Below are 15,857 nucleotides of genomic sequence, written 5' to 3'. Positions count from 1 at the left end.
ACAGTTCAGCTATTAATGTCAAAAGTTAGTCATTGTGATATCATTTAAAAACGTGTTTTTAATATATCTGTGCGTGATGGTTACACCGGGATGGTCCATATGATTAAAAAAAAAAAAAAAAAAGTCAAACTCACCACGTTTAGGGCCTAAGCAAGAGGAAAAGTGGAGCGAGTGTGTGTGTTCGCAGCCAGTCCGGAGGAAGCGCCTCTGCCTGACAGGAAGCGTCACGCCTCCATATTTGGTCAAAACCCCGCCTCCTGGCGCGTCATCCTCTGACGGAGCCTCTCCCGTGGGTTTAGAGTTTTGGCTCCCGGGAAAGATTTCAGTCCTCGGGGAAAGAGGGCTTAGTTTTGCATGTTCCCATCCATCGTGCACGACGCGAAAGGGCCCCCTTATCCTCCTCTCCTGTGTACGAGGAACAACCTCCACTGGTGATCAGCCTTCGTGTCTGTGTTTGTCTTGGTTGGAGAAACGAGCAGCAGCACCTTTTTGCAGGAGTGGGCTTCTTTTTTATTCCATGCGAGAAGTCCTGAAGGTTTTGGATGCGGTGCTTCAGGGATGTGGGCACTTTGAGAGCATCACCCACAAACACAAACAATCGATTTTTTTTTCTCTGAATAGCAACAAAAAAAAAGAAAACCAATATCAACAAAAAAAAAAAGTGGATAACTAAGTAGAGCACTTTGAGACTTGTTCACATCGGACGGACTTGAAGAAGGGAAGACCTGCGTTTGGACCCCGGCTCTCTCGCTGCAAGAAAGAAAAAAAAGACAAACCCCTTGAAGGATACTTTTTTTAATTTCACAGGAGGTTTTTTTCCCGTCGCCAATTGTCCTAAATGTTTGGGATTCAGGAAACTATACCGCGCGGAGGGACGACGATGAAGGAGGAACCGCTCGGTGGACTCAACTCGGTCCGCTCCTGGATGCACACAGCTGGGGTGGTGGATGCGAACACAGCCGCCCAAAGGTACGCATTGCCAACAAAAAAAAAAAAAAAAGAAAAATCCCCATCATATCGACCCCTTTTCGCGATCCCCCAGAATATATCAATTACGTTCTCTCCCCAATATATCGCCCCCCCTTCGATTTCCTTTCATTACATCCGATTATTGTGACAAATCAAAGAAAATCTCCATCACCTGCATATATACCTCCATCCCTGGTGTCCGGTGCTTAACCGACATGGTCTCTTGTTTTTCTCCCCGCAGCGGTGTCGGCTTGGCACGGGCACATTATGAGAAGCAGCCCCCTTCCAACCTCAGAAAATCCAATTTTTTCCATTTCGTCCTGGCGCTGTATGACAGACAGGGTCAGCCGGTGGAGATCGAAAGGACAGCTTTTGTGGACTTTGTGGAAAAGGATAAAGTAAGCATGAAAAAAAATACAATTTTTATATCATAAACACGTGCTCGGATGAGGGAGGCACCGAACGCTATATTGATTTTTGTTTTCATCATCGACTCTCTATAAGATAATAAATAAAAGTCTAGACATGCTCTAAATCTTCTTTTTATTTTTGCAGGAACCAACCAGTGAAAAAACGAACAATGGGATACATTACAAACTACAGTTATTGTACAGCAACGGTAAGTTTTTTTAAAAGTCGCTTATTCCTCAAGAAAATACATTTAAAAAAAATATAAATAACTCTTTAAAATATGGAACGCGTTGTTATTTACGTGACTAAACAAATCTTTCTTTTAAAAAGCAGGAGGATTTTTTATTTTAAATAGAAATATATGATGATATTAATTTGTGTATTTTGCTCTCCAGGTGTCAGAACAGAACAGGATCTTTACATACGATTAATCGATTCCATGACGAAGCAGGTAAGAACTTTATAAATACACGTGCTAAAAACTCTCAAATGAAACTAAACATATTTTTAAACTACATGTTTAGCAAATTCGAGTCCGAGCCGCTTGCAAAATGTTCTCAAAATGATTCTAAATATTACATTTTGTAATCTTAAAAGCGAAAGGGAAAAAAAAGGACATTTTAAAACCGCTATAATGTGACAAACATTTCCGGTTGTTTGTTTATGTTTAGCCGTAATATGTTGAAAGACACGCATGTCAATTTCACATCTTCGCTGCCAATTTTTGTCCGACATGAAATATTAAAATTATTATTTTTATTTCTATGAAGCTAATCTAAATTTTTTAACAAATTGTTATAATTGTAATATAATTATTTATATATAAGTAATTTATGTGTATATATATATATTTGTTTATCTAACCGGAAATGAGTTTGTAAATTAGGATTATTTGACGCGTCGGTTTTCATAACACAATTCTAATTGTAAAAATAAACCCGTTTATTTTATTTTTTATGTTCTCTTTTTTTTTTGAACCGGGGATTAATAGAAGCGTTTGGATGAAGCCGTTAGGTTTTTAGGGGGGCACTGGTCACAGACAACATTCCTGTGCGAATGATCCGAGTCAATGACGCAGAACAAGCAATTTATGGATTTCTGTTTCTACAGCTGCAAATGGCGACATAAATCAAACCAAAATAGATAATCGGCGGGGTTAAAAAAAAAAAAAAAAAAGCAGCGAGGGGTGTGTGAATATACACTTCTTATTATATAAATATATTGAAAATACATAATCATTATTTCAATTAAATGTATTTCCCGTTTCCTGCCGCAGCCTCCCCGCGTCAAGATTCCATTAAAATGACATCAAAGGTTAATAATATTATTTAGCTTTCCTTATAATCGAGGCAGGAAAAGTGTCTTATCCTCAGAAATAGAAGATGGGGGGATCGAGGGAGGGAGAGAACTGATAGCTCCACGCCATCTGTTTCAGCCAATGCTCAAAAATTAGTCAACCGTATACCGCCAGACACCGCTTTTTATCCACAGAAAGATCATTGTTAGCGGCTCAAAAATAAACAACAGATTGCCCATTAACACTTTCCCCCAAATATCCCCAGATTATAAGCATATTGATGACACTTCTATTGGATCTGTGTGTGTGAAAAATCCCTCATTTCTCTGTGTCTGGCTGCTTGAGCCTTGGATTTGATTTAGATTAATATAAAAAAAATACAATATATTATTACCACTCTGGGCTACTATGGGCTTGCACCATCTTGTTGATCTGATTTTAAGAGCATGTCATTTATCTTTATACGTCATATTAAATATGTATTTGTGTATATCAGTTAAATATTATTTTGTAAATTAATTTAATTGTCTAAATTTATATTCCTTAATGTGCAATTTTATTGACCTACATCCATATTTAATTTTTGTATTAAATGATTTTAGTTGACTTCACCAAATGAAATATAAATATAGATATTTTATAGTGAAGCATGAATCTTGATATGACATGAATACACGTCGCTTTTAGGAGTAAAATGTATACATAATTAAATTGATTGATTTATGATCACATGAATGTTTTTCCCTTCACTCGTGACAATAACGTGTTTAATTTTGTTTTTATCTCGTTTTTCAAAGGCCATTATTTATGAGGGTCAGGACAAGAATCCCGAAATGTGCAGAGTTCTCCTCACGCACGAGATCATGTGCAGGTAAGCGTCATCCCCGCTTTTCTTTTTTTTTTTATTCCCATCAACTTTTTTTTGACAGCCAACGATGGGATGGATCGGTCCAAATAGTGTCACGTGGACGAGCCCCTGTCGCTTTTTTGATGTGACGAACGCGCTGACACTATACTTGTGTATTTATTTTTTCCGTGTGTGATCTGTGCGTGTGCGTGTGTGTGTGTTATCACTCGACTCATAGTGTTGACTTGATCCCACCTGTCAACAATGATCAGCGAGCCTTTTAGTGTCATTTAACCACATAAATCTCAAGCTCTCATATTCCGTTCCCCGCCATTCATCCGAGGCGCTTGTCATTGATACTAAAAGGAAGAAACGCCTTTTGTTGTTATTGTCGAGCTCAGCATGAGCTTTTGTGAACATTGAATTCGGATACTGTCGGTTAACCTCTCCTTTGTTGCGAGCCCGAGCATTGTTCATGCGAGTTAGTGTCTGAGGGAAGCAAGTGTAGCATGAGAGGATGATTTGTCTGTTTCCATGCATAAACTCATCCCTCACGCTCAATTTATGGAGGCATCCATCACTTATTTGTGACACCTTGAATATGTTTGCGCTCCGGAGGTAATCTTTTTTTTTTTTTTTTTTTTTGGCATGTAGAAGTGACTTTTTTTTTCTGCTTGAGTATACTCTCAATTTCCAAGTTTTTTTTTTTTTAAAGTCACACTAAAAATCTAGCAGTTACATGTCATGTGTGTGTGTGTGTGTGTGTGTGTTGAGACATCAGTTGAATAGGCACGTCCTAAACAGCATGAACATTTAATCAATAGCAATCATGACTTATTTATGACATGTTGATTATTACTTCTATGCCACTCAGTTTATCTGCTGTATACATTTCAATGGCAATGAGATTTTAAAATGGTCGAGCAAAAAAAATAAAAATAAATATAGATATATAGACACCATCATTACAGATCATTAATTTTTAAAAATTGATCGATCATATATGTCTCACACATTTTCTTAACACTTTAAATATGCTTACTATATCACTTTTCAATACTTATTTTGCGTCATATGAAAGTGATTAATATGTGATGACATGATCATACTAATTTGGCTTATTAATGTTGTTTTTCTGGCAATTATGGACCTTAAAAAAAAAAAACGTGTCAAATTTGTTGAAATTTAAGTGTACAGTGTTCATGATAATGAGCGATAGAACTGATGCAATATAGTGAAAATATATAGAGCTGAGTTATTATTTCACATTTGTAAAACAAACCTTACAAAACAGAATATATTAAAGTAGAGCAAGTCTTCTTCAGTTGATATTTGTTACTTGAATTATCTAGAAAGCAACCTTAAAATATTGCTTTAAAAAAATAAATAAACCACTAATATTCCCTAAATTACTATTTCATATTATCATTATCGTCCTAATAATCTCATTTTAAATATGCATGTGTTCAGGTTTGGAGTTTTGAGGGAAGACATTTCAACTAAGTCGACGCATCTGTGTGACAAAACATTCACTGTGACTCTCATTTGATTCATTATCACACGCTTCATTCTTCATTAGCTGCAAACACGTGGCTGCTACAAGGTAGCTACCACACATTAGCATCGCTGACAAATCATTTGACAGTTTCACGACAACAAAAACCTTCCCTTTTATTCGAGACAAATCCTTTTCTTGTGTTATCCTTATTCTAAAATTATATATATATGGATTTAGAAATGTGGAGATAAAAAAGACATGATTGTAAATATACTGAAATCATGATATTAAAAGTTGAGTGAATGATATATATTACTCTGATACCATACATTTATATGTATATAATTCATAAGTTATTATAAATATAAGCAAGTATTTAAGCTAAACTTTTATCAAAAACAATGATAGATGTGTAAAATGACTGACAAATATAAGCTGTAAAGTGTTTGTGTCAAAAAGTGAGTTTACATCAGAGAGATTTATCATTAAATAACCAACTATACATTTATATATAATAATAAATGTAACGTTTAAACTGCTCCACTGCCTTCAAATAAACAGCAACTATCCCACAACCTCGTGTCGATCAAAGTGATGCAGCAGGTTCCTGCAATGATCACAAAATGATAGAAATTTCTGGTCAGCAGGTTCAGTCATAAAAACACACATCATCTTTAAATAGCTCGTGGTTGACTGGCAGTAGCTTTCCCACAAATCTTTGCCTTTTCCTCCGCGCCATATGGCACAAATCAATCTCACCCGCGTGTGTTTATGTGTTTTCATTTCAAATGGAAGCCGCGGTGATGATGTATTTGTTTATATATTTTCTTAGCACATTTTTTTTTTTTTTTTCCCTGATTCAACTCCCAATCAAAGAGGTGAAAAATCAGCTCTCGCTGAAGGCTTCGAGGAGGAGACGCTTGAAAACATGTGGTGGAAGATAGATTAGTGCTTTTGAGGCCATAATTGATAAATGCCCCGCAGAAATATTGGTTGAGGGTGGCACCTTGCATCTCCCTCAGAAATAGCAGCTTGGCAATTAGAGGTAAACAAAAGCTGAAGCTGTGAAAAGTGACTCCCCTGCCTCCTGGCCCAATCCCCACCACCACCACCAACCACCACCCCCCCCCCCCCCCTTTGCCCGCCAACACTAAGCCAAACAACACAACATGTTGTTTTCGCCCGTTCTTATCAGCCATCAGCATCAATGGAATGGATAGATTGTGTGAAGGTAATCTCGCGGCTATTTCTCCTTCCCCTCCGCTCGTATCAGAAGCACTTCTCTCCATCAATAATGTATTTATTTATCTTTATTTATTTAGCTCATACACTGTCTGTCTCTGTGTGTGTCTGCAGCCGATGCTGCGACAAGAAAAGCTGTGGAAACAGGAACGAGACTCCGTCAGACCCTGTGATCATCGACAGGTAAGCTTTTTTTTTTTTTCACTTCCGCCGCTTTGTGAATAAAGTGAGCTCGTGCTACTGAGGGATGCTGTACAAATGAGTTCTGCCCTCCCAGACGGCACTCACCGGGGTCTGTGGGCGATTCCGTGTGAGTGGCTCAGGGGCGTCTTTCCCAGGTACAAGTGCACTAGGGGGAGGCAGGGAAGGGGGGGGGTCACCACCTGGATAGCGGTTTGTTTGTCAATCACAGATGGTTCAATCACCTGAGGATCACAGTCAGAAAAACAGCTAATTAGCTCCGGCTACTCTCGGTTCAATATGTTCAGGTGCTTTTTGGTATTAGAGGAAACATCACAGCCGGGGCCTAACCCGACTCGAGCCGGACATCTAAAGGGATCTTTATCGTCAAGTCGCTCAGGCGAAATATGTGCTATCGTCAGGTGTGTGTGTGTGAGGTGAAGTCGGGTCACGGCGTGAAACAATAACAGTTGGGTAAATAGGAGAGAGTATTATGAATCATAAAGAAGTATGACAAACAGAAAGGTTAGTAGTTCGTACAACACTTTTTTTTTTTCTTCTGTGTCCTTGGAGTTGGTCCAGGAATAGAACTCGGGCAGAAAGAAAAAATGCTTTTGGGAGACGAGTAGAGTTTTTTTGGACGACGCCTGGTCCTCGGAGTGCAGCCTTGGAGTTCAGCGTTCAAGCTAGTTTTGATCTCAAATCGAATTTAAAGAGAATAGTCTAGCTTAATATAAACAACAACTTGTAGTTTTTCAAATTTAAATGATTAAAGATTAAAGATTCAAAGATTCTTTTGTTGTTTATTGATGACTGACAATTGATCTTTTAACGCTTTACTGTTTAGAATAAAGTAAGCACTTACGTCTACTATTACTAATATTATGAATGATCATTTCATTGATAAAGTTCAGTAAACGCAGCATGAGATGTTCAAAAAGTCTCTTTTTTTTTTGGATGTTTAAGAAGTGCTGAGTTTTTATAGCTTTTACTGTGCGTTAAAAAAGTATATTGAGAAGTCAATACGATCTCTTTGGCCACTTAAAAATAACACCATTAAATTGAGCTTATTTGTCACAAGATATATAGTAAAACACATTTGCTTTTTATGGTGATTTAAAACAGTGTTTTTAGTTGTTTTGCTCTTGAAGATATTTGAGGTTTTCCCGCCGCTAAAGAGTGTTTTTTTTAGGTTCATATCCTAAGAGAAGAGGCTCCTCTTTTAAAGCATTGATACTTTTTTTCTCACACACACACACACCCGTGTGCGTGCGTGTGTGTGTCCGTGTGTGTAGTTTAAGCATCGTTCTCAATGTAACTCTCACCACGTAGCAGGGAGAGGCAGCAATGCTAATGTTTGACTAGCCGGAATCACTGTTTGCTTAGCGGAGAATGCCTGGTATCTGACAGAGGGGACAACTCTCTTATTAGTAATCAAATAGGGCTGAGCAGTTGTTGCTGCCACTCCACTCCAGCCGCTTCTCATGCATCAGGAAGTAGGAGCCGGCTGCCCTGGGAGCCGGGATGGATTACCAGAGCTACTGCTGTCTGAACCCAAAGCCACACAAACACACACATGCAGTCAGATGCAGGCAGCGGCCCAAACGTGCAGACAGGAGAAAAAAAAAAAAAAAACCTCAAGCAGAAGCTTTTGAATGTAACAAATAACAGCCGCAAAATTTGTTCAACACGTAACAACTTTAATGTGAGTTGGAAGCACTTTTGGTGAAGTTTTTGTTGCTCCGACTTCTTTCCTCAAACATGGAAACTTATTGACTTAACAAAATAAAATTATATTAGCTAAAAGAGAGACATAAAAAACAACAACTGTCAAGGGTAAAATACACATCTTGAAAAATGTAATAAATGAAAACCCAGTTAATAATAATGCATTTATAATCAGCTGGATTACTGTTTTAATAACTTTTAATAATAACATTATGTCTTAAAAAAGGATACATTTTTGGATGTCATTAAATATATATTTTATTGTTGTAAAAAGTTAAATAAAATACATTGAGTTCAGGAGTGTTTCGCAGTATTTTTCTTTAATCCAAGTTATTATTTGAGATTTAGCGTATCAAGGGTACAAGGAAAGTTCAGTGAGAACACGGCTAAACTCAATATTCTCCGAGTGAGTGTAAGTGAGCGGTCGCCGCTTGTTGAAATTATACTTTGGTGACAGTTTTTGGTTTTGAAAAAAGGAAGACTTGGCGTGGAGTCGACTCATTTGTCGGAGCTGCAGAACACGAACTTCTAAACTTGAGACATGCTACTGTGCCTGGTTTCCTCCTTTTTTTTTTTTGCTCTGATGTTTGCTTTTGTGTCGCTCTTTGAGTTTTTAACTTTTGTCTCCTCAATCTGTGGAACAAAAAAAACCTGTAACATAAGCACAATAAGAAAATGAACGCACAGAGATTTAAAGTAAAAAAAAAAGGGGATGGGAAAGAAGAAAAAAAAAGGGAGCGGATGGATATTGTAAGCTCAACCGGCTCAGGGAGGGCTCGGATTTTCATTGTGACGAGGCTGAATGGGAGTAGAGTATCCCTTTCCCCGCACAATGAGCGGCTCTGTTGAAACACAAAAGCATATGTTCCTCATTAGACCCTCCCATTGTCTCCATGTCGTAACTATGAGCCTGTCAGCTCACCCTAACAGACCCACACAGGTTTCCCAGTGACTCGCCGAGGACAGGAGAGGTTCAGGGAGAAGTGGAGGGAAACGTGACCGGGGGGTTCGCGCTGAAAATATACGAGCCAGTCAATTACCTGCACTTTTATTTAAACTTATGTTTCACGGCCGCGTGTCACTCTCTCCTTCAGCACCTGTGCTGCTGGCAGAACCTGATTATTTCCAATTGAGCGGAGCATAGTTGAGTGACATGAAGCCAGGGGAAAGGGGTTTTTTGATCGCCGATGTCTCATCCCCCTACCACCCCCTCGATGAGAACCAGATCGCGCTAGAGAAACAGTGGCCGACAAAACCTTAAGAAACAGATTTGGACTGAATCATTGATGGCGGTGTAAGATTTTCCCAGATGGTAGGAAGGGATAGCGCACACAGCTAGCTGGCATCTAGCGAGACATTAACTGGCGTTCCCATGAATCTGGCATAGCCAACCGAGTTTGGGAAACTTATCATTCCAAATGTGTCCTATTTTCCTGCGGTCAAGCCAGACATCTGTTTACCCTATTTTTTCCTCTCAGAGTTTTGATACAGATTTCAACTGAAGAGGAAGGATTCTGTTTATAAAAAAAGACCGTTAGATATAGGCCCAACAGCTGCCACATAGTTTCAGCACTGCTTGCTCTTTAAATATTTCAGGACTTACACTTGATGCCTCTGCATTATTCAGTTTTTTATTTTGGATGAAGAAAAAGTCCTATTTTTGTTGCAAATTTCAAGATGACGGGCGTGCGGTTATTTATTCTCCTTGTTCTTCAGAAGTGTTGTTATTAAAGGTTTAGTTTAAGACGACAGACTACGTAATTTAACCAGAGAATACAAAAATACATACATTTTCTATTGAGAAAAACGTCACATGAAATGAAGCTAATAAATGTCGATGCTAATTCATAAACACTAAAATAGTTTTTCTTGTTGGTCCGTGAAGAAGTTGTCATTGTTGTGTTAAACTAGTTGAAGAAATAGATGCTTTATGTTATGTTATACTTAAAAGTGTCACTTCTTGATGTAAAACCAAAGCTAACTCAAACACAGCACGAGACTAGACTAGACGTGAAGTTCTTTGTTTTTATGATGTGCATGTCAATCATCCACATGTATGCTAGCATTTCACTAGATTTTAGTTATGATACCGCACTTAATTCGCTGTTTTCTCAACTCAATTTCCATCCTCAAAGTTTGTTCTATGGTCGACTGCGACGCCATGCCTTTTATTAAAATAACTATTCAAGTTTTTAAATTAGAAAGTAAACCAGTACGTTAGCTTAGGTCTGTTTGAGCAGATGCTACGCTAACATTCTGTAGTCACGTTTTCATGTCTTAAATGTAAAAAAAAATGGTGAATCCCATCTTTAAACTGTAGCAAATTATAAATTGTTGTAGATAAATATTTGACGTAGTAATTCAAAGAAGAGAGAAGAGTGTGTTCGAGAAGATTTAGGTACATAAAAAGTTTGATATAGTTGACGTAAAACTAACAAAAAGGGACACAAGTCGTCCACCCGCACTTCAACACACTCAGGTGCTTCACCTGAAGGTATAAACCAACATCCGGGGTTCTCCCCTCCGCAAAGTCACATCAAGGAACAAATTAAAGACGTGGAAAAATGAGCTCTCTGAATAAAAGAAACAGCAGTTTTAGCAGGTGATTAATTAAAGCGCCGTCGCTATGACCGCAGCACTTGGTATGCACTGCAAAGTGTAATCATTCGTTCCCCTTATAAATCCAGCCGTGCTGCAGATGTCACATTTATAAGTTAATGGTGCCTTAAAGTAAGTGGGGGTGTAGGTTTATTCAGTGGGTAATTTGAGTCTTTTAGAATTATAGTGATGAGCTTCCCAATATCTGATTAGCTGCTTCCCCCATTTACAGTGTACAAAGTGTATCGCCAAACATAACTCAATTTGCGATGACTCCGCCGCGCTGATATCTGTCTTCACTCTCTTGCCTATTGACTCTCGGGTGTGAAAGATTAGATACATCGTTCAGGCTCGCGCATGGATTTTGTAATAAGGGCGGCACATGTTGAAAAGAGGGAAAAGAAAACGACTCTTTTTTTTCTCTAGATGCGAGGGTTGAAAGGTCATGCCCCCATAGAGGATGCAACCTTTTTTCTTTTTCCTTCCACCGCTCATTAATGTGCATGAATTTTAAGAATCCACCCTATGTTGATGCCACACATGTGTCAATTTACGCCGCCATTCAGAGACCTGTTTCTGGACCAGATCTAAACATGTCAGCTCCATTTATTCCAGCCGCTACGGCACTCCCTTTCACTTCCTGTCACAAAGGTCAAAGAGCAGGGACCTCTGGAGTGCAGCCCAGCCACTGAATTATTCATGGCATTGACTTGTTTTTCCCCTTATTTTCTCCTCTTGTCTGTTTTTTGGTCAGCACACATGATTGTGCTGTGGGAGGCTTTTATTCATTTAGCTCATTTATAAAGGCCTCACCGCACCTGTTTGTTTGTTAATGCAATTAAATTTTGGCCTAATGTAAATTTTGCTTAGCTCTCCGTTATGTCGCTCATTAGCGAGTCTGTATTTTCTAAATGACTTTGCGTTATCGTTAATTTGTGGAACACCTACGAGGTCATTTCCCAGAGTGCACTTGACTTGTTGTCAAGTTGTTTACCAGAAACAAAAGAGCGCAGCCTCCGATTAAAAAAAAAAAGAAAGAAAGAAAAAAAAAAAAGTCTCACATGTGGTTCCCTCGGCCTTCTAAGAAACAAATCGGAAATTTGCCTGCTCCCATCTGGTTTTTGCAAAACCGTGATTACCTCCGAAAGCTGAACAAATGCCAGTATTTATAAGGTCAGCCCTTTATGTGGAAATGTGATGTAAATGAGAATCAGCGAAAGGGGACATTAAACAAAATTAAATTCATTGTCTCCTTTAATGTCATTTACATTTTTGGCTAAGCCCTGGACTGTCAAAGAGGATTTCTGAAACCATTTTAATTGCACATCAGCATTGGATGGGAGGGTGTGTTTTCGCGGAGCGGCTGTCTTGATAACCTGAGCGGAGAAGTCTGTTTATGAAGTACTTAATGACATTTTTTTTTCACTGCATCTGCACCGGGGCAATTAAGATGGCACTCGCTAGGTAGTGTTAATCTAGTATTGTACTTCGCTTCCCGCCATAATGAAAATCATAAAATTGAAAGGGTCACTGTTGTCGTGATAGACTTGATTGCTGCAGGTGCTCTGAATGTTTGACTTCATGGCTATGAAATGTGATGTTTTTTTTCGGTCATTTTCGAGCTGTTAACGTCTGCAGGAAATGTTCTCTTTTTTTTTTTATATTAACACTCGAGCACCTGCACACAGACCTCGCAGTATATCCATCTCAGCCCGGTTTTTTTTTTTTATGGTTCTGTTTAATTCATTGAAAAATGGGAGGTTAAATTGGCCAGCGCCGTCTGGGTTGACGTGCCGTTTGAGTGAAGCCTGTCTCCTCCCGGGCCAGAGTAGGAAGAGCAGGAAGTGTTGAGAGCGAAAGCTGTACTTGGCAGCCCTCCTTTGGCTTGCACTTGACGAAAAATGAAACCCAGACCCTCGGTTGCAGCCTCGGAGCCAGCAGAACCTCCTTCCCAAAACGCTCCCAACATCCAGGATTGGGTAATACCGTTCGCTAAAGCAAAACATTACCTCAAATTATTCTCGCCCTCTTTTTTTTTTCTATTTCCTCCTCCCTCATGTCAGTTTTATCGCAGTTTGTAAATGTCAAGACGTGTACAAAGACGCACGTTATAAAGGATTTTTTTTTTCTTTTTTTCCGAATTATGCTCACATGTTTGGGTTCACATGAGTGGCGGCTGAACGTAACGTGGTGCCGGGGTGCTCCCATGGGAGACCCACCTCACTGGGGTAGGATTCCCCAGTGGCATCAGCTAATGGCAAGACTTGACAACAGCAGAGAAGCCGGGGGTGTTGTGTTTTACTAGCGCTGAGCAGGGGTGATGACTTTAACATGTGTGCAGGAAAAGAAGGAGATGTTTGTGCGCCGGCGTTTTGTGCGAGTGCACACTCATGGCATGCATGTGTGTGTTGTGCTAAAGAGAGAGGTGTGCAGTGTGAGAGACTGGCTCGGGCCAACAGAGCGACGGATATGGCTCCGGCTTGACGGCAGTGAAAGACGAAACATGGTTCCACATGTGTTGAGAAAGAGCAGTCCATCTGTCCATGGAGACAACCCCCTCCCCCCCTCCTTCTCCACCCACTTCTCTTCCTCTCTTTCCTTCTCGTCCTTTTCCCTTTCTCTTGTTCTTCTCTCCCCTGGTTCACTGCTGACAGAAACAAGGCCAAGGCCCCGGTCTGATGGGATGGACGACCGGGGGCCAAAAGCAACAGCGTCGCACACACACACACACACACACACAACACAAACATCGCAAAAACTCGTAACCCAAGTCGGTGTGTTTTTTTTCTACGTTGTTAATTTCACCGTCTCTGTTCGCAATCGCTGACTCGCTGTAGCGCGGCGCTAATGCGATTTGAACCTTCAGCGGAGCGGCGTAAGTGATTTATTTTGATATTATGAAAGACAACAATCTATAAAGACGCATCGCTTTTTCCCCCAGCGCGCAGCTGTGATAAGTTGCCATGGTGAAAATCGTACATTATTGAAATTAAATCCCCAGTAAATAAAACATGCCACTCTATCTCAAATATTTAGCAGCGCTCTTTTATAATTAAACTTTGTGGCTGTATTCTGGATGTTGTTTGCTTTTCGGAACGCGCTAATGACACAAGAGTTTTGTCCGACATGTTAAGATTCCTCAAATGGCTCTTTCACTTTCATAATTGCTTTCATTTTTTCCAACTTTCTTTCCCCATTTGCAATTCCAACTTCGGATGGCATTGGCAGCGCCACGGATACACTTCTTTACCATTTGTCTGCCGTCACTCATGCGGCAAAACAGATTTCCTCGCCGGTCTGACAGATGTTGTCACTCACATGGTAGCTCTCTTCGCAAATACAACACAATACAATACAATATGTTGTATACAAGATCAAGTAGCAAACACCAGTGTATATTCAACATTTTTGACCAATTTAGTCGCCAAAACCAAAATGAAAACAATGCTGTATGTGCCTAGATTAAAAACAAGTAGCAAATAATTCAACCTCTAAGTTGATTTATTATTTGTTGTTGACCCTGTTTTGGCTAAAAAACACATTAGTTTAGCTTAACTAAAACTAAGTTTGAGATGGAAAGTCTACGCAAAAATCACTTGTACGTATGTGTTCTATCCAGCAAATTTTTTTCTTAAGTTACAAGATATTCTATGAAAATATCACAGAATAAATGGCAGTTCAGTTGTGGGCTATTAATTATCTTGTTAGGCAACATTTTAAACAGTGTCTCTTCTTAATCTAGCAAAAAAAAAAGGAAGCGAAAAGTACAAAAGCAGGAGATAAAATCAAGGTAAATATGTTTTAATGTAATATAGTTTATTTAACTTTTTTCATCTTCTATACAAGCGCTTTTTCTAAATATTATTCTTTGAGGGTAAATAAATACTCACAGGTAATACAAAAGTCCTCCAACAAAAACACAACATTCATACTTAGAGACTAGTAATGACTAATGTAAATAAATTAAATAGTTTGTACATGATCTCATGATGGCCACATTAATGCAGTCAAAGGGCTACATGTGGCCCCCGGGCCACACTTTACCGAGGTTTACTCAACATAAACCAAAAGGTTTATCCAAAAAGCCAGCATGAACGACGATTTGTATTTCCTCCCCATGAACCCCCTTTTTTCCTTTCCCTCCATGTTCTCACCCCCCACCCAGTCCTTATTAGTTTCCCTCTAATTGTCAAACAAACTGTTGGGTCAACCTCAGTCGTATTTGGCCGTAAAACAGCACATTAGGCTCTGGTGAGGGATATATGTGGTATTTCATCGGAGACGGGGTAATGCTGGGGTTTTATGGTTAAGTACCAGTTCACGCCCACGCCATTTGTTTCACATTAGAGCCGAGGTTTTGTAAATCAGATCAATATGTGCGCTGAGATGTGATTCCTTGTTGGGATCTCCCTGGTCGTTCTTTCTCCCCCCTCCGAGTGTTTTCTTAGGGGACTGGTTGTCGATGCGGACCCTCCTCCCTCCTCCCCCCCTTCCTCCCCCTCTTACTTCTGTCAGTTCCACCTTTCACTTCCACCTCAATCTATTTCCATTTTACTGAATGTAGCAATTTGTAGTGTGACACCAGCAAGATTAGGATGGGAAGCAGTCTGAAGATTTCATCGGACATGGTCCTGCTTCCGCCGGTGTGAGGTCACGGGACAAAAAAAAAAAAACGGGGGTGGAATTCAGGGGATAGGGTCATCAGTTACCTCGGGGAAACGAGCTGGTCCGCTGGCTGCTCCGGTGGCCCCAGGGGTGCCTTGGATGTATCCGAAGGAAAAGGTCCCAGGGAAAAGAACCCTGAACCAGTGTCATTTATTAAACGTGACAAGTTATTTCTAACTATAGCCGTGTTTTTTTTTATTGTTTTACAGTGCTGCCACTTGGAACACTGCTTCTCTGTTCAGGATCACAAAAGAAAAAACTGACTTAACGCTCGAGATGACGATCCGTACTCGCTATTTATTTCGGCATCTGCGTTCTTTCACGTCCAACAATTGTGTACTGTGTAATAAAGACGGACAGTATGATAAGTGTAGAGAAAATATTTCACCATTCACTAGTTTTCTCCGGGACATTTGTTCAGT

At 39.7% G+C, this 15,857-nt stretch overlaps 1 protein-coding gene across 9 annotated transcripts in view; it reads left to right on the top strand.

The window, feature by feature from the left end:
- Positions 1-315: 315 nt before the first annotated feature.
- LOC148069547 (transcription factor COE3) overlaps positions 316-15,857 on the top strand; it is a 79,892-nt gene continuing 64,350 nt past the window's right edge. For 7 of the 9 annotated variants that reach the window (XM_087802213.1, XM_087802219.1, XM_087802212.1 and 4 more), the window contains exons 1-6: positions 316-969; positions 1,211-1,367; positions 1,525-1,588; positions 1,776-1,831; positions 3,475-3,548; positions 6,379-6,447. In XM_087802213.1, coding sequence (XP_087658339.1) covers positions 839-969; positions 1,211-1,367; positions 1,525-1,588; positions 1,776-1,831; positions 3,475-3,548; positions 6,379-6,447 — 551 coding nt within the window. In that variant the 5' untranslated portion in view covers positions 316-838. The remainder of the gene's footprint in view (positions 970-1,210; positions 1,368-1,524; positions 1,589-1,775; positions 1,832-3,474; positions 3,549-6,378; positions 6,448-15,857) is intronic. The other 2 variants (XM_087802216.1, XM_087802215.1) reach the window with 1 other exon arrangement.

Source organism: Callionymus lyra, chromosome 11, assembly GCF_982586985.1.
Source record: "Callionymus lyra chromosome 11, fCalLyr1.hap1.1, whole genome shotgun sequence".
Classification (NCBI taxonomy): domain Eukaryota; kingdom Metazoa; phylum Chordata; class Actinopteri; order Syngnathiformes; family Callionymidae; genus Callionymus; species Callionymus lyra.
Note: the sequence above shows the minus strand (reverse complement) of the source record. Positions and strands in the feature narration are given on the sequence as shown.